This window comes from Alexandromys fortis, unplaced genomic scaffold, assembly GCF_014885135.2.
Source record: "Alexandromys fortis isolate MF-2015 unplaced genomic scaffold, M_Fortis_MF-2015_v1.1 scaffold_55, whole genome shotgun sequence".
NCBI classification, from domain to species: Eukaryota; Metazoa; Chordata; class Mammalia; order Rodentia; family Cricetidae; genus Alexandromys; species Alexandromys fortis.
The window spans coordinates 2,113,756-2,139,093 of record NW_026067936.1 but is presented as its reverse complement, the minus strand read 5'-3'; the positions used below and the strand labels follow the sequence as shown (position 1 = coordinate 2,139,093).

At 48.1% G+C, this 25,338-nt stretch overlaps 1 protein-coding gene across 3 annotated transcripts in view; it reads left to right on the top strand.

The window, feature by feature from the left end:
- The window catches only part of Plekha2 (pleckstrin homology domain containing A2), a 58,620-nt gene that overhangs the window by 17,610 nt on the left and 15,672 nt on the right, over window positions 1-25,338 (top strand). For 2 of the 3 annotated variants that reach the window (XM_050146830.1, XM_050146829.1), the window contains exons 3-9: window positions 12,982-13,038; window positions 18,926-18,974; window positions 20,457-20,554; window positions 23,041-23,181; window positions 23,674-23,820; window positions 24,741-24,809; window positions 25,176-25,246. In XM_050146830.1, coding sequence (XP_050002787.1) covers window positions 12,982-13,038; window positions 18,926-18,974; window positions 20,457-20,554; window positions 23,041-23,181; window positions 23,674-23,820; window positions 24,741-24,809; window positions 25,176-25,246 — 632 coding nt within the window. The remainder of the gene's footprint in view (window positions 1-12,981; window positions 13,039-18,925; window positions 18,975-20,456; window positions 20,555-23,040; window positions 23,182-23,673; window positions 23,821-24,740; window positions 24,810-25,175; window positions 25,247-25,338) is intronic. The other variant, XM_050146831.1, reaches the window with a different exon arrangement.

Sequence of the window (25,338 nt, the reverse complement as noted above, 5' to 3'; positions counted from 1 at the left end):
AGTAATTTTTTTTTTTTTTTTTAAGGGTTTTTTTTTTTTTTTTTTTTTTCTTCAGTACCTCATACTATGTATCCTAGGCTGGACTCACAACCCTCTTGTTTCCATGTCCTGAGTTTCGAGGATTGTGAGATATACCATCACACCAATTGGGCTAGATTGTGGAGACTGGGCCATGTTAGAATGGTTGTTACTATATGTCATTCAGACTTGCGGAGCATTTGTGGGTTCTGACATGTTTTTATGTACAAAGTCTCATTTAATGGTTGTGCCATTTTGACCCAATCAGAGCTGAGGAAGAAGGGGAGGAAACAACAGTCATCATGGAGGCACAGGAGGGCCTGGGAGGTCACCTAGCTAGAGGGATGCTTGAGGGTAGGGTCTTGAGAAGAAGCCCTTAGGATGAGTAGCCAGGTGCCCAGACAAAGATTTGGAAGCATGTTCTTCACTTTAAGGAAATGGTTTCTCAGGACCGAGGGGTGAGGAAAAAGCCTGACTGGGAAAGGAGGAAGGCACACACACTGCCGTGTGCTCAGATGGAAGTCAGAAGGGAAAGCTTAGCCTGGCCTCCTGGGAACTCTGGGTGAACTTTAGAGTTGTCCTGGAAGAACTGGGCTCCTGTACGCCTGTGCTGACTACCGAGGACCACAGCTCCGCAAATGTAGTCAGAATGACTTCTAGAGACCCATGGCCAGTCCCCTAAGGCAGAAGAGAGGAACCTGGGAGGCCAGCCACAGCGTCTGCTAGCGGGATGCGCAGGCAGACAGGGGGAGAGGAATCTGAACACAGCATGACCGAGCACAACTTTAAATGGCGGTATTCTGAGGCAGGCTGAGGGAAGGAATTGAGGTTTTCAGTCACAGATATGATATGATACTAAACCAGGGATGAAACCTCATAGCTAAAATGGCCTCGCTAAGTGGAAAGTACCAATGTTATCGATTAGGCCACCAAATTGGCTAATGTGTTTAAAAATAAGTATGCTGGCAACACCAAGCAAATAAATGATTCTTTTGTTATCGCGGCCATCGTCTTTAGCAGGAAGTTTATCCTTTCTGCAGGTTTCTAGACTCATAATACCAGACAGTCAGCTACAGGCACAGAATAACAGAATAGAGCATGCAGTAGAGCACATTTCTCTAAAACCTAGTCATCCTGCATTCAAGCAAGTTTTTTGTTTTTTTTTTTTTTTTTTTTTTCACATTTTCAGTGCTGGAGGTTGAACCTTGGGTCTCATTCAAGATGGATGGGCAAGTGCCCACATTTTATTTTTTTTGAGACAAGGTCCGGCTAAATTAATTAATTAATTAATCCAGGCAAGACCGAATTTGGGATTCTCTTGCCTCCGTCCCTCGAGGAGAGTTGCTGGATTACAGGCATGTGTCTGTCCCCAGGGTTGGCAACGACTCTTAAAACACTGCCGAAACTTCCTTCAAGTTACAATACTAGCAGGTGTGGGTGTGGGCGTGTGCGTGCGTGCGTGCTTGCACGCCTGTTGTTAATGCCGGAGATCAAACCCAGGACCTCGCACGTGTTGGTAAACGCTGTGCCACTGAGCTACGTTCTCAGGCCTTGGCAGTTTTACTTTTAATTGCGTGTCGGTCGCTATCACAATCGAGAAGAGGAAATTCTTAATTGGGCCTCCTCTCCTCTGCAGTGACCTTTGAATGATGACCTAGGTTCCAGCTGCTCAGCCACACTGGTGTTCAGCCCTGCCAGGGCCCGCCCACGCGGCTAATTGCGAGGCTAAATTATACGGTCGCGAATAAGGGCAAACCGAAGCGTGGAAATGATATGACATTTGATGGTGGTCCGTGTTGGAATTACTCAGTAGAGTGTATTTTTTTCTCCTTGCTAAAAATATTACATTGGTAACACTTCTTTCACACGGGCCATCATGTGAATTGTGGATCACCGTGGTATTCCTGAAGATTGCAGGTCTCCTAGCAAATCAGCGACCCCAGTAAAAGACCTTTGCTCTGTTTAAAACCGACAGACAGGCAGACAAACAAACCAACAAACCAGACTGAAAACAGGCCTTTCCACTGGCCGGACACAAAGCACAATGTTCACAGTGAGGTGGATATTGGGCTCCTACGTACCTTATAACACTATGATGTATAACTACATTGTCGCCTTAAAAGCCGGGTGACAACAGTGTTTTGAGAGTGACGTTTTTGTGTCAGAAGCCTCCTTTGCAAAGGTTTGGGGTCTGTCCGTACTTTAAAGGTTTCTTCCTGCATTGCCAGCTTCAGCCAAGACCCAGGGAATAACTTCATTGTAAACTGGGCAACATATATACCCGGTACAAATTTAGTGTAGGAAAGTGGATATGGCAGCAACGTCTCTGTGTCCTGCCCCTGTCCCCCGACTGCAGCCCCTCTGCAGACAGCAACACGACAGGCCTCTTCAGTGTCCGTCTGCCCACGCGGCCCCCGCTTGGATAGGCATCTTGTAATCTTCATCTCTTTTGCAGTTGGTTTGGGAGAGTTTTTTCTTTTTAATATTCTTCAATTTTTGTCTTTTAAAAAGTTTGTGTGTGTATGTGGCTTTTTTTTTAAAGATGGACTTTCTGCAGTTGATATAGTAAGTCTACATGTGTCTTAGTTCTTTCCTATCTCTCTGACAAAACACCACGGTTCAGGCAGCTTACAGAAGATGATGTTGATTGGGGCTCAGAGTTCCAGAGGGCACGGGTTCGTGATCATTATGGCCAGGAGTATGGAGAATAGCAGCAGGCACAGTGTTGGGGGAATCTCTGCATGTTTAAATGTTGAAGGCTCAGCGGTTAAGAGCATTGCCTGCTCTTCCAAAGGTCCTGAGTTCAATTCCCAGCAACCACATGGTGGCTTACAACCATCTGTAATGAGGTCTGGTGCCCTCTTCTGGCCTGCATACACACAGAATATTGTATACATCATAAATAAATAAATAAATATTTTTAAAAAAATGTTGAACCAACAACAGAGAGAGAGAGAGAGAGAGAGAGAGAGAGAGAGAGAGAGAGAGAATGAGAAAATGAATTGGGCATGGGGGCAGGGGTGGGTTTTTGAAACCTTAAAGCCCATCCTCGGTGACACTCCTTCTCCAATAAGGTGACACCTCCTAATCCTTCCCAAACAGCTCCCCCAATCGGGACCAAGCATCAAGCATTCAAATATGTGCACCTATAGGGGTCATTCCCATGGAAACTACCACATTCTACTAACTGACCCTCATGGGCTTGTAGCCACATCATATGCAAAATGCTTTTTAGTTCAATTTCAAAAGTCCCTATAGTCTTTCAGTCTCATGACAATTTAAAGTCCAAAGTCTCTTCTGAGACTCAATGCAACCTCTTCTTTGTAACCCCCTGTAAAGTCAAAAAGCAAACCACTTACTTCTAACATAACAAGGTACAGAATATACATTACCATTCCAAAATGCAGGGACATGGTCACAGTGAGGAAATACTGGACCAAAATCAAGATTAAAGACCCAGCAGGACCAGTTCCAGACCCAATAGTTCTATGGCTGATGTCAGAGACCTTAGATGGTTCTTTCCATCCTTGAGCTCTGTCTTTCCAGCTCTGTTGCACACATCCCACTTCTCTTTCCTGGGCTGGCTCCGCTCCCTCTCTCTAAGTCTCCCTGACAGACCTGCCACAGCTCTGCCATCTCCAGCAACTTGAGGTCCCCAGTGCAGCCCAGGCTTCACTTTCACAGCTGTGCCCGGCGCTGTAAGTGGTGGGAACTGAGGGCCGTTCTTACAGGATGTCTGAGGGACGAGAATGGTAGGCTTGGTGGCTGGCTGCAGGGGTGAAGGAGAAGCCTCAAGAGTTCAGTGCCTGCTTTTGCATAGCTAACCATTAACAATATTCATGGGCTGGAGAGATGGCTCAGAGGTTAAGAGCACTGACTGTTCTTCCTGAGGTCCTGAGTTCAATTCCCAGCAACCACATGATGGCTCACAACCATCTGTAATGACATCTGGTGCCCTCTTTGGCGTGTAGGCATATATGCAGACAGAACACTGTATACCTAATAAAAAATAAAAATCTTTAAAAAAAACAATATTCACCCATGGGCTTCTTAAAATTCTGAGTTTATAAAATTATATTCTTTTGTGGTTCTGGGAGCTTGAACCTAGTGCTTTTTGCATATTAGATAGATATTCTACCCTGAGTTTTTTCTCTTGCTTACTAGACAATTATATTTATAAGTCAAAAATTATTATGAGTTGAATTATAAGTCTGTATATTTTAGAAGCCATAGGAGGCTTTTATATGTTATGTGTTTCACACGTGACATTCACAAGTCACTGTGTGTGTCGGGGGGGGGGGGGGGTCAGAAGGCAATTTGTGAGATTTGGTTCTTTCTTTCCCCTATGTGGGTTCAAGGGATGGAACTCAGGTTGTTAAACTTAGCTGCAAACCAAACTTTATGTGCTTAGCCCCAAACCAAGTATATGCTTATGCCTTTTTTAAATCTCAAATTAATCAAGTAGTACTTAGTGTTATATCCCATATACAATTGGGATTGATAACCAAGGGATTATAGATAAATGATTAGATCCTAGGGAGAGAGAAGTATTGTTCTCTTATGAAAGAGGAGCCATGCTGATGTAGATGAATATGCTATTTATATCAGACAAATTTAAGAAATGTGGTAACAAAGACTAGGCTAAGCCAGGTCGTGGTGGCACACACCTTTAATCCCAACACTCGGGAGGTAGAGGCAGAAGGATCTCTGTGAGTGCAAAGTCCAGTCTGGTCTATAGCGTGAGCTTCAGGATGACCAGGGTCACACAGAGGAACCCTGTCTCACAAACAGCCAGAATACCCTGTTAAGGACACAGGTGTGAGTAGATGCCTCCTGACGCTGGCTGTGAGTTTTGTTCAGCATGTTACTCTTGGGACTGAGCAAGCCCAGGCTGTTGGCCTGATGCAGTGTTCTCTTCTGTTAAATAAAAACAAAACAAGAAGAGAAAACAAAACAAAAACTTTGTTGTATAGCATCTTCAAGGATGGCTTGAGACTTCTGTAATGTTGGGGGGCCTGGAAAGTAGGGGGTGCTTAATTAGTATTAGTTAACTGTGAGCAGCCTGTGATCTGCCAACTGTTTCATGGGTATCTGGTGATTGCTCTCCGCATCACTTCGTTCCTCTGAGTTAGGAAGATTCTTTGCTGTGTTAGTTAGTTATAAGCCAGTAGAGCCATCCCTGTTATGAGACTGGGGGTAAAGCATTTACCCTCAAGTATTCCCATCCTTAAACAACAGATAAATGTGACCAAAAGTCACAAGAGGATAATACTGCGTCGCTTCAGCTCAACTTTTGTTTTGTTTTGCTTTTGTTTTTGTTTTTTTGAGACAGGGTTTCTCTGTGTAGCCTTGGAGCCTATCCTGGAACTAGTTCTTGTCGACCAGGCTGGCCTTGAGATCCGAGGCCTCTACCTCCTGAGTGCTGGGATTAAAGGAGTGTGCCACCACTGCCCGGCCAACTTCAGCTCAACTTTTAAATGGTGTATATCATAGCTATTTTCTCTTCGTTTAAAGTCAAATATTTTCTTTTCAGTGATATTTATGTACCCAACTGTATTAAAAAGCAATAAATTTTGTGTATTTCTAATAGAAAGTTTCATATCTAGTTGATTGGAGAGAGGATGTAGAACCCTTGATAGAGATGTGGAAGTTGGGAGGAAAGACCAATGAGAAGATGGGGAGGAAATGCCATTGCTTTGAGGCAAACTTGGAGGACGCTGGGTTGAAGAAAGGGATGAAGGAGCTTATGAACCATTCGGGTTATTGACAACGGCAGACCCACCTCTATCTGAGCATCTATGAAGCCCGGGCTGGGGACCAGGTTGGAAGAGGGATATGAAGGTCATGTGACTACATACAAGTACTTCCTCCTGTCTAAGGTGCATGGTCAGCCAAGACTAGAGACCCACGGCCAGAGGGTTCAACCAGCACCGCATCTTATGACATGGACTGCTCCCAGAGCAAGGTTAAATGAAACCCGTGTTGGGAACCAGAGAATGGAGAAAGTGGCCATGGGCACATGGTGGGCCAACAAGTTTTCAATAGGAAGAAACTTTACAGGGTGGAGGTAAAGACCTGCCCAGGGTAGCTGGTGCCTGGGAGAGCTCTTGTTTTTATTTAGCTGCTCTCTCGTGCCAGAAGGGCTGTGGAATGTAGGTCTGGGCGGCTTGCTCTTTTGCCATCTTGCCACAGGTGTTTCTTTGTGAGCCTGGATGGCCTTGGCTTTGGTGTGGAAAACTGTTGTTTTAGCTCTCGCCCTAGGCATGATGAGATTGCTCCCCGTGTTCTCCTCTAGTCTTTTCTTCTACTGGCAGCCAGCAGCCATATCTGATGCCTGCTGGGCTCCTTGCTGTTGGCTGGGCACCCTTCCTTCTCCCTTCCCACCCTTCAACCCCTGCTCTTGTGGAGCTTGGCACCTAAGAGCCAGTTGGACTAGTTCCTTCCTAGCCTCAGCTTGGGCAACTAAGTATCTAAGGCCTTGCTCGGCAGAACCCTTCTTCTCCTGCTCTCATATTTACCTTTCATTGATAATCAACTCTTAGATATTGTTAAGGGGGAGTTGGCCTGGTGGGAAGGAAAGTACCATGGAGGATTGGGAACCCAGAAGGGCTGGGTTTGAATTCTCGCCTGACTTGCTCTCTCTATGATCTTGCTCCAGGGGCCTCACCTGCTGGCCCTCAGCTTCTGTGTCTGTGAAAGAGGATTGTGGGGATTCAGCAGCATTCTGAAGCACTGTGCAGTGCTCTTCCTTGTCTCCTATGCCGAGCTCTCCGGAGTGTCAGGTTGCAGCTTGAGTGAGGAGCTCTCTTTTTCCTGGTCTCCCCGCATAAGCCACACAAAGAGTCATGGTAGGCAAGGAGGTGTCACTGGCCTTTGCAGGGCTGATGCCTGTGGATTTGTGAGTCCTCAGTTGAGTCTTCTGGCGATGGCTAGGCTCTTTGTTACTCTTGCTAGGACCTGGGGAATGGAGTCAAGTTTCTACTTTGGCCCGAAGTGCTGCTGTTTCTACAGAAGGGCTTAGGGTGGAGGTACCATCTTCGTGAGCAGCTCAGTTCCTTTCTTGGTCATGGAAGAGACCATGTCTTACCTCACAGTCTTTTGAGGTCTTTGCTGGCTAAAGAGATCTTGAACGAAATGCATGCTGTTTTCAGGGTCTTCTTAAAGTCGCCTTTTAGTTCACAGCTCCTGCCCTGTGCCCTACACGGTTCCAGAAAATTCACAAGTCTAAGAGATGTATAGGCCACTTTTGAATTGTGGGCCTCACACAGGGTGCAGTGTTGGGGTTTCCTTTCCCCACCCACCACTCTTCCCCGAGGACTTCTGGCTCTGTGGTCCTGTTATTCCTCTCAAAGGGCTGCTCGCCAGATGCGGTCTTTCATTTCCCCATTGCCTACTCTGCACCAGCAGCTGCTGTTCCCAGCACAGGGCCTCCAGCCTAGCAACACACTGGAGTCCCAAGGAGCACTGAGGACACACAGGTGTGTCTGGATCCTCTCCTAGATCACTCAAAAATGTGGGAAGAAACCATGGTATTTGTTGGCTTAAAAATTGCCCCATTAGGGCTAGATGTTTCAGTGGGTAAAGGCATTTGCCACCGATCCTGACAATTTGAGTTTAATCTCTGGGACCAACATGGGAGAATGAGAAAAGCAACTCCTGCTACTCCCGAAAGTCGTTCTCTGGCCATAACACACACACTATGGCTGTATACACATGGATACCCAGACAGACAAACAGACACAATAAATATAATAAAAAAAAATTACCCCTAATAAGTCAGCTTGGGTGATACAGTGAGACCTATGAAATGAAGGAAGGAAGAAAAAGAAAGAAAGAAGTTCTTTGACAAGTCTGTAGTCTATTAGGGCAAGTATGGAAACTAGTTGTATATTTCAAAATAACGGGTAGGGAGAATTTTGAATGTTTGCATCACAGGGGAATGAAAGATGTCCAAAGGGACAGACATGGCAATGGCTTACTTTTCAGTTACTGTGACAAGTGACCAAGGCAACTAAGAAAAGGAAGCGTTTGATTGGATTCTGGTTTCAGAGGGGTAGAGAGTTGTGATGGAGGATCGAAGGCTTGGCAACAGGAACAACGGAGAGCTCACAAAATCTTGATCTGAAAGTGGAGGCATAGAGAGACCACTGAAACTAGTGTGGGCCTTTGAGACTTCGAAGCCCCCCACCCCCCCAGTGACACACCTCCAACCAGGCCAATCTGGTTGAATCTTCCCCAGAGAGTTGCACCAACTGGGGACCGAGCATTCAAACTTATGAGTCTATGGCCGACACTACCATTCAAACTGCCATATATAGACATCTTGATCTGATCATTATAATTGTATAAGTGTCTTGAATGGTCTTGCTGTACCCCAAGATATAGGATTATTATGTGTCAGCTAAAAAAAAAAAAAACATCCCAGGTGGTTTCACATATACCTGCCTTCTAGAAGTTTAACTCCTCCATTTAAAAGTGAGGGAGTGGCTGTATATTTCAGGGCTGAAGTGTGTGTCAGGCATTCATGAGGGAACTGGGTTCAGTCCCTAGCCAAATAATAATAAAGTGCATCTTACAAACCTTCCTGTGTGGGGGCCCCATCTGTTCAGATGCGGTGGTGTCATCCTGCCTCTGCCTCACCTCCTGCATGCTGGGATTAGAGATACCTAGAGTTACAAGACGCCTTCATCTCGATGTTCCCAGCCATGTCCTTGGTAAGCTTAGAGTGTAGTTAGTGTAGTAGACTAGACTCATGGGAAAACAGCAACACAGCTACGTCTCATCCCATTGATCAGCTGCTCTTAAACTTGGGTCCATGTAGGGGTCACTGGCAGTGTTCTGAAATGTGTGCCTTCTAACCCATCCTGCTTGCTTTAGACTCGGCATTTTGAGGGTGAAGCCCGAGCCAGAACTTTCTCTGGTGGGTTCTCCAGGGGTTTGAGTCTGCACTGAAGTCTAGGATCCATCTGTGGAGTTGAGAGACAAGAATTTGTAGCTGACTGGTGTCAGTGAAGGCTTCAGGAGGGCCCTGAATTTATCTTTCCAGGGTCCTCCCCACACTCAAGCTCCTGATGATTCCTGGACTTTTTGCCCAAGTACCTGGCTGCTCAGTTCTTTTTGTGCAACCTTGCTTGATCAGGAAGTCTGTCTGGGATAGTCTGGGTGCCACCATGACAGTGAATTGTTGCTATTAAGCTTCTAGATTCAGTTAATTGGAGTGGACACTGAGTCTCACTTTGGATAAAGTTGTCTCAGGAATCCTAGGGATGTTTTCCCCCCTGGGTGGGTAGGAGGAGGTGGGCAAACAGCTTTCTAGACATTTATCATGCTTTCCTGGCTCCTTGGGGTGGAGAGAACATTTATCTGTGCCTCCCCCACCCTCACCCCCCAGGGTAACTGGGCAGCACATCTTGGTGAGGAGGAGGCGTGAGAGGCCAGAGCAGAGAGCTGACATCCTCGAAATCTGATCTACCCCTGTCATTACGTGTGGCTTAGAGGCCAAGCTGTTCCCCCATCCCACTTCACTCAGGATTCAGGATGGGGCTCCAGAGGCTTGGAGATGTGGTTTGGGGTGAGGAGAGCAGTTATTTAAGAGTAGCCCAGACCCTGGTGTTTGTATCTTGTAATTAGCTTGGTTGAGGGGCCCATGGCCGCCCCATGCAATGTTCACCCTATTTTCATGTAATTCTCCCGGCCACCGCCTGGCACGGTTTATCATCTCTATTTTATAGGGACAGTCTTGTCTGCAGTCAGAGTGTGAATACTACAGTTAGGATGTGGTGGCTTCTAGGAGGCCTGGGAGCCTTTGGCTCCACGTGTCCCTGGAGCTCTTGGCCCCAGTGAGGCTGCGGAGACTCAGGCTTGCTTCTGCCATCCAGCAGAGCTGAGTCTCTGCCCAGAGTAGTTCAGAGCCCTAGAGGCCATCTCTCCTTACTCTTGGACAGTGGTGGCTGTCTTTGGATTTTGAGTTGAGAATAACAGAGCCTTTCTTATCACAAAGAAGATTTCCTTTAAAAATGATTTAAACACCATTATGAAGTTTAACAATGCATAAATAAAAGGGATGCTAACCCGAGCAACCCAGGGCAGCTTTCACTTACTTATCTTTTACAGAACTTGGGGCGATACCTAAGGCTTCCGACGTGCTTGGAAAGTGCTCTACCACTGACCCATCTTCTCCCCCTCCCCCACAAAGGAATTCTTCTAACTCAATGTTTCATCTGTAAAAAGTGGCAATGGGGTCTTTTTTTAAAAAAAAGTCTTTTCACTGAGGTTTAGAGTTCTCTTAAATGGCTGTGTTATTCCTGTCCATCTTCCTTCTCTTTCTTTCTTTCTTTCTTTCTTTCTTTCTTTCTTTCTTTCTTTCTTTCTTTCTTTCCTTTTCTTTCAAGATAGGGTTTCTTTGTGTAGCCCTGACTGTCCTAGAACTCGCTCTGTAGACCAGGCTGGCCTCAAACTCACAGAGATCTATCTGCCTACCTCAGCTTCCCAAGTGCTAAAATTAAAGATATGCGCCACCACCACTGGGCCCCTATCCATTTTCTTATGAACAAGAAATTCGGCACTGAATTTACTCAGAGATATATGTTAATTTTAGACAATGGACTAGAAGGCTTTTCCAAAAACTAAGATATTCCTTTTTAAAATTTCTTTTAATTAAAAAATGTATTTTTATTTTATGTATGTGGTATTTTGTCTGCATGTATATCTGTGCACCATATGTATTTGGTGCCTGTGAAGCCATAAGAGGCCATTGGATCCCCTGGAACTGGCGTTATAGGCAGTTGTGAGCCACCATGTAGGTGCCAGGGATTGAACTGGGTCCTCTGTAAGAGAAGCAATGATCTTAACCATTTGAGCCGTCTCTCCAGCCAAGATATTTCTTAAGGCAGTCTTCTAGAATGGTGGACCATTTCACTGTTAATCCTTAGGTAAATTTACCAACTTTTCTTATCAAGGATTTTGTTCCTTTCATTGCTTTGAGATAGCCCCATTTAGTGAGGGTTTCAGTTGTCTTCCTAGAGGATAAAGGTGTTCATTGGAGCTGCAGGTTCAGGTTGTGGGCGTGGCTTCTCAACGGACTCTGACTATGGGGGTGGGGTGGGGTCTCCGACTCAGGTTAAAAGGGAAAGGGTTTTCATTCGGTCCTATCTATCGGCAGCTCCACTGGTATGATTTCTAATATTGGTCAACAGAAATCAGGGAGCCAGGAAGGGTCCGTCACGGCATAACATTGCTGACCCAGTATTTGGAGCTCCCTGGTGTTGTTTGTTTTTTGCTCCTTGCTTTGTTTTTAATTTGTTTCTGCATTGTGTGTTGCAGTCCGGGGACAGAACCTAGACTGTTGTGCTCACTAGGCAAGCATTCCCATTGCTCTGCCCCCTCAGCCATCCTTGCTGCATTCTTAGCATGTTTCCTTAGTGGTTTTCATTTTTTTTGTGTTCAGACATCAGTTTCATTTGGCATGTATTATAGTAAGTAAATAAACTCACAGGCATGTTAAAAAAAAACTTGTATCATATGAGTTTGTATACTATATGTTATGAAATGAATGCTGAAATGATATGAATAAGACGGAGCAATCATTCAGAAAAGATGCTGTAGGCCACACTTGCAGGGCATTCCTGTGCTCCAGGGAAGTCCCACACTAAAACACTTCCCTGTGTTGACCTCCCTCATTGCTGTGTCACGAGGGCGGGGCTAGAGGTGGAACGTTCCGAATCTAAAAATTTGGAAATCTGAAATGATCCCAGATCTACAAGTTTCTGAATGTCAGTGTGATAACAAGTAGAAATTCTACACCTAACCTCAGGTAGCATGTTGCCATCAAGACACAAGGCATCTAAACCCTTGTACAAAATTACAGCCTTCAGGAAATCTGTGCAATGGGTATATGAGCCATAATTAGAATTTTGTGCTTAGACTTGGGTCTGGTTCTCAGGACTTCTCATTTTTTAATGTAAATTTTGTTTGTTTGTTGTTTGTTTTTTTCAAGATAGGGTTTCTCTATGTAACAGTCCTGACTGTCCTGGAACTCACCCTGGAGACCAGGCTGGCTTCAAACTCACAGAGATCCATCTGCCTCTGCCTCTTGTGTGCTGGGATTTAAGGCGTGCACCACTACAGCCGGGTGTAAATATGCTTTTAAAGCACCGGATTGTGGTGACATACACCTATTAATCTCATCCTCTAGGAAGTGGAGGCAAGAGGACACTATTACCTCCCAAAAAGGGAAAATTAGAAAAAAAAAAAAAAGAAACTCTGAAATCTTGAGCATTTTGGTTTGGACAAAGACAACTCAGATTGCCTTTTTTTTTAAATCCAAATCAATCTACTTTTATTTTTATTATTTTTTGAATTTAATATTATTTTTAAATTAAAAAAAATTATCTATTTATTTTACATCCCAGCTGCAGCCTCCCCCCACCACATCCTCCCCTCCCAGTCCCTCTCCCCCATTCCCTGTTCTCCCACCCTCTATCCTCTCCTCTTCCATCTCCATCCGGAAAAGGGCAGGTTTCCTATGAGTATCAATAAAACATGCAGTAAGATTCAGCCTCCCCGTGTGTTAAGGCTGGACGAGGTGACCCAGTATGAAAAGTCGGGTCCCAAAAGCCAGTAAAAGAGTCAGAGACAGCCCTCATTCCCACTGTTAGGAGCCTCATAAGAGATTGCCTCTGTTTTTACAGCAGGGGACCTGAGGCTAGTTAAGAGACTTTGCAGTCACATGGCGAAGCACCCCGTCTAACCGTTGTCCTAGATTAACTTGCATGGGATGGGGGTACTGTTAATGCTACCGTTTTCTTCCAGAAAATCTGTTATCCAGGGATTGTCGCCAGTGCCTTGCAGGAGGGGACAGTGCCTAACCAGAGGCTGAGTGGCACAGACTGAACTAGACACTGGTCTGTCTTTTACTGCCGCTTTGGGGCCCTCACATCTTAAGAAAACACCTTTGTCTTTCAGAACCTGGCGGTTGGGGCAGGAGCTGTTGGATCTCTGCAGCTGACTTACATCTCGAAGGTAAGGTTGGTTTGGTGTGCTGGAGTCTAAGCAAGAGGGGAGTTCCACGTCCTGGAGGTGTGGGCCTTTGGGGGCGTTCATGTCTGTTACCATGTTTCTCTTTCCTGGGCATTGCTGACTTCCACAGTGGCTGGCTGGCAGTGGGGAGGGTGACCCACTCTTTGGATGTGCCTGTTTGTCATCTCTCCAGACCTATAGGAGTATTTGACATGATCTGTAAAGAGAAGAGTTTACTTTGGGGTTCATGTGAGGCAGTACCTTATGGCAGAATGGGCCCTACTTCTTACCTCAGGCTAGGAAGCAAATTATAGAGGGACTGGGCACCTATCATGTCTCTTGAGGGTGTCCCTAATCACTTAAGGACCTTCCCTGTGCCCCCACCTCCTAAAAGTTCCACTGGCCTTCTGGAGGCATTTCACATCCAAAATAAAGCACTATGTAGGGTGTCACCTTTTTTGTAACTGGGACAAAAGGACACCAGGACAATGACCTTGATCCAGCAAAAGATTCCCTCCAAGTGTGCAGTTAGTGAGCAGTGGGTTGGAAATGGCTCAGGCCCCCTGGAATTTTACCAGTTCTCCAGACAGAATACTTGTGGAGGGAGGGTTGGAACCCACCCCCCTTCCCAGAAGGCCCTAAGATATGCCAGGACCACTTTCAGCATCTGGGTACCTTCTGGAGAGTACGGCAGGCAGCTGGTAGTCTGTGCCTTCATCCAACATGCCCTTAGGGGCAAGAACAACACCCGTTGGCCTCTGAGGGGGGGGGCAGGGGTTCATGGTGCCCACAAAGAACTGCTGAATTCAGCTGCCTTCAGCAGCTCCTCCCCGGGGCAGCCACTGCCGCTGACCCATGATGTGGCCCTGATTTTAAAAAGAAAGAAAGAAAAAAAGCCGGGGAATTAGATTCTCTCCTGAAAGCAGGAGGAAAGAGCCAGGTGGCATCCAGCCAGCTCCAAAGCTGCCGAAGTCCCGTCCCCCACTCAAGTTCTCAGAGGGGCTGCTGCTTTCTTCCCTGGCCTCTCCCGCCCTAGGGACTTTGAGGACTTAGGGGCTGGGGGTTGAGCTAAGCAGCTCCTAGCTCCAGCTGGTAACAGATTTAAGGAGCTCTGTGGGAAGCTCCCAAGGGAGATGCTTAAAAAGAGATGGATCCAGAGATTCCTGAGAGGAGTGGCTATCTTCGGCTGGACCGGCAGGCAAGCTTGTCCCATGCCTGCCAGCTGCTGACAGAACCTGGCAGAGACGTCTCTGTGAGGCAGAAGCTGCCGGGCAGTGGCTGAGCTGATTAGAGAGGAGGGTAATGGCCTCAGGGGATGAGCCACGGTTAAAGTGCAGCTTCCCTAGCACAGCTGCAGGCAATTTGTGCACGCCTTTTGATAAGAAATGTGGCGGCCTCCCCGGGGCCAGGACAGCATAGCCCTCCCTCCCTCCCTCCCCCTTCCCTCCCTCTTCCCCCCAGGGGCCCTTTTTTCTCAGCTGCTTTGAGTGCATTAGGTCATTTCTCCAGAAAGAGAATTGAGAGGGGGGGAGCAGAGAACCCTGTCAAAAATGAACACTGAAACCATCTCTCCTGGGTGAGGGTTTGGGAAGAGTTCTTTTTTTTTTTTTTTCTTGGCCAGGGAAGAGAGGATACAATCTCCTGCTGAATCATGATTTATGAGCGCAGCCCAGAGGAGGCTTTCTGTGTTCTCGGCCATGTTGGCTGTCTCCTTCAGAAGGGGTGACCTGACTTTTCGCCCTTCCAGAGACAGCCAAGCATGCTGGGGCTCTTTGAAAAACCCACAATGGCCACTGGGTTAGGTTACAGATCGCTGAGTGCCTTAGCTCCAGCTGATTGCCAGAACACATACCCAGGTCCTGGTGCTGCTGGGTGCTGGCATGCGGGGGTGGGGGTGGGTAGGGGATAGGGTGGGGGGAGTTGGCGGGTGTCCTGTCCTCCAGAGAGGCAATCAAGAGATGGAACCAGTCTTTGGTCCATGATGCTACTTCTTCATTGTAACCCTTCTCTCTCTCCCGTAGCAGATATCCACACCGCCAGCCCCAGTCCTGCTCAGGCTGGACTTTTGTCAGGGCTTCTGATAGATGACAGGCTTTCCTAAAATGTGGGTTATTAACTATTCGTGTGGAGACGCTAGAGCAGTGCTTCTCAACCTGTGGGTCGCGACCCCTTTGAGGGTCAAATGACCCTTCCACAGGGGTCACTTAAGACCAACGGAAAACACATATATTTACATTATGATTCATAACGGTAGCAAAATTACAGTTATGAAGTAGCAACGAAAATAATTTTATGGTTGGGGGGTCACCACAGTATTAAAAGGTCACAGAGTTAGGAAGGACACTGTACTAGAGAATTAAGTGAAGAGTATTATTCATATTCCTGATAAACGTGCCTACGTACATAACAACTTGAAAGTCCTCTGACTTTGTCAGTGACTTCTTGCTTAACTGCTCTTAGTGCCCCCTTGAGGGACAAGGCTCCCCAGACACCACGGGAGGAACGCTTAAATTCTCCAAGGCTTCGTTCTGCTCTGGTCTCTTCTGTCGGAGGGGCCCCAGTTCCACTTCCTGTCAGTGGCAGACAGGGTGTGGCTGGCCCTCACAGCTCCCTCTGAGGTCTCTCTTTGATCTGATAAGCGAAAGCTCCAGGGATTGTCCAGCGTGCAGGCAGCTCTTCTGCGTCACTCCGTGGGGGGCCCCAGGGGTACTCTTTCCTCCACATCCCAACCTGCTCTGGCTGTTGGCATGCTCGCAGGACCTGGCAGTAAACCACTGTTGGGCAGTGACTCAGTTGTGGCCACCGTGTGGTGTGGGGATGTTTGTGCCTGGCTGGGTGCTCTCGCCTGAGTCAGACTGCTGCATGGCCTCACCCACCTGTGGCCACACTGCTTCCTGCAGTTCCTCTGTTCTTTTCTTCCTGTGTTTAAAGATGGCTGCTGCAGCCTGGCATAGTCGCCAATCCATAGTGGCAGGTGGATTGGGAACATTCAGACCTCGGGGGGAGGGGGGGGCGGCAGGCTGTCAGGGAGAGAGGCCGAAGCCAGAGTTCCAAGCAGCCCTTCTCTGTGGACACAGCCACAGGTGGGCGAACCCACTTCCTGTTCTGTGAGAAGAGCGGTACTGTCCTTGCTAAGCTGGTCTGGGGAGGCTCTCAACCCTGTCCCCGTCCCATGGCCACTCAGGACAGAACGGGGACCAATCCCACGAGTCTGTCAATGAGTTACTTTACCCAACAATACTTCCACGCTAAGCTATGGGCCTGAGGCACGCTGTGAACGTGCGTGCATGCAGCCTTCCTCTCAAGTGCATCCAATGAGAAGAACAAGCAGAAAGCCATGTATTTCTTTGGAAGCTTCGGGTCTCACGGTAACTGCATGGGCAGCATTTTCCCGGGCTGACTAATCAGCGCCAGGAGCAGGCTCATTGGTAATCCATGTAGGGTGAAAGGGTCAGCCCGTGGCGCTCTGTCCAGTCGGTGGTAAATACAGGGAGAGAGGATCTCTGGGACAAGCTTTTCCATGCCACCTAAATTGCCAGCTGGATGAGAAGGGAGCCGAGGGGACAGAACACAAGTCTGTGCAAACCGGGGGGGGGGGGGGGGGGGGGGGGGGGGGGCGGGTTAAGGCAGGAACCCGGTGCAGCACAGGCAGATGGCAGGAGGCTGCTTGGGGAACACAGACACTGAAGGCCACAACCAGGAAGGGAGTGGCTTGTAGCTGAGCAACTGGCTTGGGCTAAACCTCAGGAAAATGAGGTGGCTCAGTAACAGGACTGACAACCCCCTGAGCGCTACCTGTGAAGTATGCAGACATGACTGCCTCTGGTAGTCAGTCTGTCTGAGCTCAGATCTGTGGGTTCCCCTTCGTGTTCTTCAGGACTTTCTTAGGCCACAGGGCCTCCACCTCAGGGTTCCCTCATCAGCATGGGGGTTGACATACACACATGGGCAGACTCTCTGACCCTCCCTGCTGGTGCCTGTGAAGCCTTGGCATTCTGCTAGGAGGAAGTTCACTGACAGAAGCAGTCCTTTATCCTTGCGCCTTCAGAAACAGGGGTCATGTGACTTCTCGTGTGCTTTAAATACCTGCCATTGAGGATGATGTAATGTTTTGTAGGCATTTGATTATTGACTTTGGAAATGCCATGCTTTTTTTTTTTTTAAATGTCGGAAGCTAAGCAGTTTTTTCAGGCCCCATTTTAAATTATTATTCTTATTGCTGTTATTATTCTTATTGCGTGTATGCATGTGCACATGTGCATGCATTGGTGTATGATTTGTTTTAAGATGTCCACTCATGTACACGTGGTCCACTCATGTAGCCCAGGCTAGCCTGAAACTTTCTATGTAGCCTAGGCTGGCCTGAAAGCCAAGATCTTTTTGTCTCAGCCTTGTGAGTGCTGCCTTGCCCGGAATAACAGTCCCTCTTTGATGAGCAGAGTCTATGGTAGTGCAGCCAAGTCCCTTGCTTGTACTCCCACATTCAAGGCTCACATTAACTCCATGGAGGCACTACTTTGACTCTTCTCTTGACAGACCATGTCACGGAGGTCACACGCTTGTGATCTGAGTCTGACTCCAATGCCAGCCTCTGCTTTTGATATTTTGGAGGGTGACACCTCAGCTCCTGGTTGAGCCTTTGGAGCAATGTTATTTTTGGCTAAGGAAGCAAGGCAGGTCTCTAGGAAGTCTTTACGGTCAAGAGCAGCAATAGCCTAGCGACCGGTGTGGCAGGCAACGTGAGATCTTTAGCAGGTGCGAGCCACAAGGAGACATCACTTTCTCCTCAAGACTTTAATTCCTGCTTCTAATCCCAAGTCCCAGAGTCCTGAGTGGAGACCAAGAAGACCTAGGACACCTAGAAAGGGGACTCAGAACAGTGTCTAAGGCAAGATGTCGGCTCTCTGTGGATAGGATCCACGGTAGTTGCTGCCTCACCAGGCACATGTGTAGAGTGCTCCAGTGTGGCTGGACCAGCATGTAGGATAGTCATCAAATCATTGTAGGCTGTGATGGAACATGAGCCCGAGTGATGTGGGCTCCTGTGCAGATACACAGCAAAAGCTAGATGAAGCACACCAATGCCCCCATCTCCCAGGCCCTGCTCTTGAATACGCCCAGGTGAGCATACTCATCTGGCAGCCGCTCTCTGGGTTGTTGGAGAGTTGCCCATGTTCATGGCCAGCATAGATAACTAGGCCTTTGGACAGCATATCTAAACGCTTGCCACGCTCTCACCCCCCTTTCTGCTTTGACCTGAGTTTGTATGGCCGAAGAAATACCACTTTCAGTTGGGAGACTGTTTAGGGAAAGGGGATTAGTTCTTGAAAGCACAGCAGAGGCCTGCTGGTATGAATGGGGTTCTGCTAGATCTTTTGGCTCAGAGAGAGATTCTTGTCCCGACCCGGTGGCTTTTAAAGTGTTTTTGCAGAGACAAAACTTAACCCAGGCATCAAGATAGCAGTTATGTGGGCGTGGGCGGTAGAGATTCCGTCATGGAAGGGGTATGATGAGTTTGGAAGGCAGTCGCTCGCGGTCCCTGGTACTCAACACTTCGGACATCAGATATTTACATTACAATTCATAACAGTAGCAAATTTACATTTATGTAGTAGCAATGGAATAGTTTTATGGCCAAGGGGGGGGGGTCACCACAACATGAGGAACTGTATTCAAGAGTCTCAGCATCAGGAAGGTCGAACCATTGTTTGAAGAAGTAGGACTGATAAAGCCAGTTTCTTAAGAAACTGAGGTTAAAACTCTCAAATTTTGGTCTTCCAAATGTACCCAAATGATGTGTTCTTTTTATGTGTGAATATTTTCAAAGTCAACATTTTTTTTCATGCTGTTGGAAACCCATTCATGTCTCTTTTGTCTTTACTTGATTTAGGTGAGCATAGCTACCCCAAAGCAGAAACCGAAAACTCCATTCTGCTTTGGTGAGTATTGAGCCAAGGTGGGTTTTCTCCACAGATGTGTGACAACTTCTTTTCCATGGAAGAGAGCCCTGTGGTACCATGGGAACTGTATCCTGGGTGTAGGAGCGGCTTAGATAATAGTGATGTTCTGGATGCCAAGTAATACCACTGCAAAATTATTAATAACTGTGGTCAGGCACACAGGGGCCAGCCACGTTTTAGCTAGGCTGGCCTCTGCTCACTGTCTGCCTCCCGCCCCACCTCCACCCCCTGCTCCATGCCCAAGCTGGCCTGGAACTTTGTTTCTGCGGCACCCAGACTCCAAAGTGCTGGGATTACTGGCTAAGCTATCAGTTGTGTTTTGGTATTTGGGATGCCATAAGGTGGAGAGAAAACATCTCATGGAAGCTTCTGGGAAGCCGCAGCTGTAGAGCTGAGTGGTGCTGTAGGAAATGAGGAGATCTGAGAGAGGGGAGAAGAGGAGGAAAGAGTGAGGATGAAGGAAGGAATGTCAAGGGTCTCAAGGTTGCCAGATGAGTGGCAGGCAGCTGGGGTAGGGTTGTTAGTGGCACAGGAAGCAGAGCCATCATCAGTGCCTCAGGTTTCTCTACCTTTGGTGAGTTCGGTGACTCGGTTGCTGAACTGTTAACTAGCCCTCACTGTGAGCAGAGCTGAGGCATTTCTGTGTCCAGGGAGGCTCTGGACATAAGCTTCAGGCGGGTGAAGCCCCATCTTGCTCTGTCCCTGCATGTTCTCAGCACATAGAATGGCTGCAGGCATGTAGTGGGCACTCAATAAATATTTGTTATGTGCATGAAGCAGGGGATCCTTTGTCTCCTCTGCAATGGCTTCTTGACTTAATACTTATGGTAGAGGGATGAAGTAACCCCCTTCTCCCGACTCCACATTGGTGCTCTCTTTCTCCTGTTTCTTCCAAATATCATTGCTAATTTCAGAAATCATTCTTAGATTTTGTAATATGCTCATCTAATAATACATTGATAATAATAATAGTAATAATAATAATAAATTCAGAGGTAAGCTGTTGACTAAGGAAACGTTCAGAGGGAAGAACAGGTTGAAAACAAGGCTAAGCTCACAGACCCGATCTCCAGCAAGCCTTCCTCCGTTTCCCAGGCATAGACAATGTTCTAGCAGAAGCAGCACTAGGCTCCCAGCTTAGCCCACCAGCAGGCCTGCAGCCTGCATCATGGATGTGCAGAGCTTCATGAGTGTCTTACTGGAGGCAGACGAGTAGCCTGTGGCTACCAGCAACACAAGGAGGCTACTCTTAACGCCAGTGTCGTTCTGGTGGCTGATGGGAGATGAACTTTAAAGATGAGCTGCTGCGATCGGCTGTCTCTGAAAACACGGTGGACAGTTTCTGGATCTGCTGAATGGCCCTTATGGCTCTTGCCACCTCAGACACTCTAACTTCCTGGGCTCTGTGGTCCGTGAATTCTGACCCGAAACCCTTTCTCTCCTTCCCCATTACTCTTACAGTTATCAATGCCCTGTCTCAGAGATATTTTCTTCAAGCCAATGACCAGAAAGATCTGAAGGACTGGGTTGAAGCTTTGAACCAAGCCAGCAAGATCACTGTATGTATGCTTTTTGTTCTTTCTGGTAGTGAAAGTGGCGTGTCCCAGTGTTTGGCCTCAGTGGGGTGGGGACAGGACTTAGAAGGCAGCAGGGACTTGTCCCCGAAACTGGGCAGACCCAGCTCTCTCGGCTCTCTCTAACCTCCTCTTGCCCGTTGGCTTACAACTAGAGGTTAACTTGAGTGTGTGAGTTTGCATCAAGTTCAAGGGGAAGTTTATGGAATGTCCCGTCCCCTTTGTGCTTCCTGGGAGGGGCTCCTATCAGTCATGTTCTGGGTAATTATGGGATGCTGACTCAGTGCTGTGCTGGAGAAGGGTTGCTGACTATGGGAAGTCGAGGAACAGGGACAGCATATGAGAAGGAACTCTGATCTGTTTGTTTTTTCTAGCTTGGGGGACATTCTTCTTTGTTGTATCTGGACAAGTCTTCCATTTAAAAGCTTTGCCAGCTTTGAAGCTTGTTCATGGGCTGTGTTAAGTACTCTTGTCTTGGCTAATGAAGAAATTATTTCCTAGTCCTTAGAAATCTCTTTAAAAAAATGAAACAGAGAAGTGTTAGAGGGAAGGAGAGAAAGGGAGAGACATGTTCGTTTCCCAGCATGCCGACAACATGCTGGAGATAATCTGGTGCTAAGGCTGGGTGAACTGCATGATCTACAATCATGGTGCTTGCTCTTGCAGATCATGGGGCCTTTTCCTGCCGGTCTGGGCCTGTGATCAGGCAGGCTACGGAGGCATGTGACATAGGAGCATGTTCATCTCCTAGAAGTTGGGAAGCAGAGAACAAAGCAAGAAGGAGCTGGGGTCCCACTATCCCCATGAAGGGCATATGCCCAATGACCTAACTTTTTCCACTCTGTCCCATCTCTGGAAAGTCCCACTGCTTCCCAGCAGTGCCACGGGGCTGGGAACCCAACATCTAACTGGGGGAATAGTTAGTGACCTTAGCAAAAACTTCTCTGAGGAAAGAAAGAACGACCAGCGAAATGCAATCCAGCCAGGCAGGCAGAGCCCAGTCGTCCAGTTTGCTGAAAACTTAGAAAGTCTGCGCTGTACCCCGTCTTAGGGTTTTTTTTTTTTTATTGCTGTGATGAAACACCGTGATCAAAAGCAATCTGGGGAGGAAAGGTTTCATTGGTCTTACACTTCCACATCAAGGTTCATCACTGAGGGAAGTCAGGAGAGGAACTCAAATCGAGCTGGAGCCTGGAGGCAGGAGCTGATGCAGAGGCCGTGGAAGGGTGTTGCTTCCTGGTTTGTTCCTCATGGCTTGCTTAGCCTGCTTTCTTATAGAACCCAGGACTACTATCCCAAGGATGGTCTCATCCGCAATGGGCTGGACCCTTCCCCATCAATCACCAAGAAAATATTTTACATCTGGATCTTCTGGAGGCATTTTCTTCATCGAGGTTCCCTCCTCTCTGATGACTTTAGCTTGTGTCAAGTTCAGATAAGAGTAGCCGGCACAGGCAGTCAGAAATATTGGTCTTCCAATGATTTCAAATAAAAATGCCCATCGCTGGGGCCAAATTTTTCTTCCAGATACCTTAGAGTTTCCACGGGTATTAGTGGATGAAATCTCTATGTCTGTCCAGCATTTGTGTCGCTGGACCCAAGCGGGGTAAAATTTAGCCATGTAAGCAGCTTGGCGGCTGTTTACTATTCTGGTAAACCTTGATGAACCTGCATCAAGGGAGCGCGAGGCCAGGCTAGCAGAGGAAGAGTCTTGCTGTGTGCTGTCTCTGAGCTGCGGGCACGGGATGCTACCTCGGTCACTCGCAGCACATTAACGAGGGTGGCTTGAGGGGACAGTGATAGTTAGCATCCTAGGAGTAAAGGGCACAGCTCTGACGATCTGAGCTTCCCTTGTGGATAAAACTGAGACAATCATGGTCCTGGGCTAAGAGGGGGCAGCCGGATGCTGGGCACTTCCCTTGGCACTGGTTGGGCCATGATGTGAGGACTGCTACATGGCAGGCCACCTGAGGGACAGGAGAAGGGTGGATGCTGGATTGTTTTGGAGAGGTGGTGGCAGAAGGTGTGTGTGTGTGTGTGTGTGTGTGTTTGTATGGATGGATGTATACGTGTACATATTCTACCATGTCCTGCTCATTTATAGTATTCTGACTCTTGTTTTGCTGGGGACTTTTTATTCACTCTTAACTACTAGCATTTCAGTGCCAAGAGGATAGAGCTCATGTCTCTACTATCTGGTGTTTGATCTTTGCTTTTTAATCAGGGTTAGCTCATCCTATAGGTATGGCTTAAGTTTTCTGTGTGTGTGTGTGTGTATCTATGTGTGTAAAGGGCTGGCTGAGTTCCTCATATTTGGATATGAACGTCCATAGAAGAACTGGAAGGGAAGAGGAGAGTATCCTCACCATCATTTAGTAAATTAGCTTTTCCTTTCCCCCACATCCTGTTTGTGGTCCTGCCCTTCTCCTAAGCTCCCCATTTCTTGCTGACCTTATCACTGTTCTCCCCAGGTACCCAAGGCTGGGACCCTACCCTTGGCCACTGAAGTTCTCAGAAGCCTCACAGCTCCTCCCACCCTAGACAAGAAGCCGCAGGTGGCCTACAAGACCGAGATCATTGGAGGAGTAGTGGTCCAAACACCCATCAGCCAGGTGCCGTGGCTTGGGGCGGCTGGGGGTGGTAGAGAAATGTCCATTGTGCCCAGCACTTAGCAACAGGATGCGGGGAAGCTAGTGGAGAGGAGGTGACCATGAAAATACAGTGCGGGGTGGGTGTGGTCAGTGCCAATGTAGAAGTTGAGGCTATGACATCATGATATCTTGAGGATGTGCGGTCTGTGAAGTTCTCCTTAAGACCCAGGCAACAAACACTTGTAAAACTTGGTGAGGCAGGGAGTGAGACCAGACCCTGGGGGCTTGTGCCCTCTTCTGTTCCTCACTGTCTGTCTTCCTCTTCTGGGTCTCTAGCCAGGGTCTTGTTTTATGAAAACATTCAGTGGCTCACCTGATGGGGAGCAAAGTCAGCTTTTATTTCTTTGACTGACATACTATCAGAAAGGCTAGAGGTGTGGTGGGAAGACTGGGAGGAGCCGGGGCTGCCCAGAGGAGCAACCGGGCATTAACAGTGACACTGTTTCCTTGTAGAATGGTGGGGATGGGCAGGAAGGGAGTGAGCCAGGGTCTCATGCCTTCCTGCGGAGGTCTCAGAGCTACATCCCCACATCAGGCTGCCGTCCTCCCACCGGGCCTCCCCTCATTAAGAGTGGCTACTGTGTGAAGCAAGGGAACGTGGTGAGTGCCAACACAGGGGCTACCCTGGGGCCAGCAGAGGACAGTGAGAGGAGGAACTGTACCCCTCTATGCTAACCACCATTGGGAACTAGCCGTTAGCCCTGCCCAGAAAGCTCACCCCTGACTCAAGAAGCCTCAAGGCCTTCAGACTGATAGGCAAATTTCCCTCCTCCCATTTCTCTGCTCCTTCCACTGAGAGAATGAGTCCCCATAGTCTCGGTTTGTATTGCTGAGCTGAAACACCGTGACCAAAAGGCAAGCTGGGAAGGAAAGGGTTTGTCTGCCTTATTCTTTCCCAGCACTTCCGAAGGAAGTCAGGACAGGAACTCAAGCAGAGCAGGAACCTGGTGGCAGGAACTGGAGCAGAGGCCATGGAGGAACACCGCTTACTGCTAGCTTTCCCATGGCTTGCTCAGTCTGCTCCTTACAGAAACCAGGACCACCTGCCCAGGGATAAGCCCACCCAACAATGGGCTGGACCCTCCCCCATTGATCTCTAATTAAGAAAATGCCCTAGAGCCGAATCTGATGAAGGCATTTTCTCAGCGGTGGCTTGCCACAGCCCACTTTTACGGAGGCATTTTCTTAATTGAGGTTCCCTCCTCTCCGATGACTCTGGCTTGTTTCGAGTTGGTGGGAAACTAGCCAGCACAGGGGTTAGCTTCTGGTGGCAGCAGAGAATGACAGTGGTGTCCTCCTCCGGCACTAAAGTTAGGTGCTTGGTCTTGGGAAGGCGGGGTTCCGATGGAGGCCAGGGCTTGTCACCGCCCTTACGCTTCCCATTATTCCTGGTGCCTGTTCTGATGGAGATGAGAGCCTGGCTTCGGCGGTGCCGGATCCCTGGGCATTTATTGTGACTGTGGCCAGTCCTGGCGCCTGAGACCTGTCCTTAATGTTTGGCTCCTTCTTTTGCTTTTCAGCGGAAGAGTTGGAAACGACGCTTCTTTGCCCTCGATGACTTTACCATCTGCTACTTCAAGTGTGAGCAGGTGGGTGGTAGGTTCCGGTTCCTCCCGAGAGATCACGGAAGCAGACAGTGTGCCTGAGCGGAGACTTCCAAGGCACCTCTTTGTCTTATCTCTGTCCAACCTGTGTCTCTTTCTGGTGCTATTAAAAGGACCTGGGCTGCTGCCAGCCCCTGCGCAGTGGGCTGCCGTGGGGGCGGGGTCACAGAGCAGCTGCTGTGGGGGCGGAGCCACAGAGCAGCTGCTGCTTAGATTTCTCCCCCTTAATGATTATTTTGAAGCCCAGGTTGGTTTTAGCCAAGACTCTGAGAAAGGGACGTTGGTGAGCTGGCGTGGCTCACTGGGCCGCGTACATAGCCTCACTTGTCTGCCTTCCATTCTTCCCCCCAGGACAGAGAGCCCCTGCGTACTATACTGCTCAAGGACGTTCTCAAGACTCATGAGTGTCTCGTCAAGTCTGGGTAACTGCTTCTTCTATATTAAATCCTCTCTCTCTCTCTCTCTCTCTCTCTCTCTCTCTCTCTCTCTCTCTCTCTCTCTCTCTCTTCTTTTT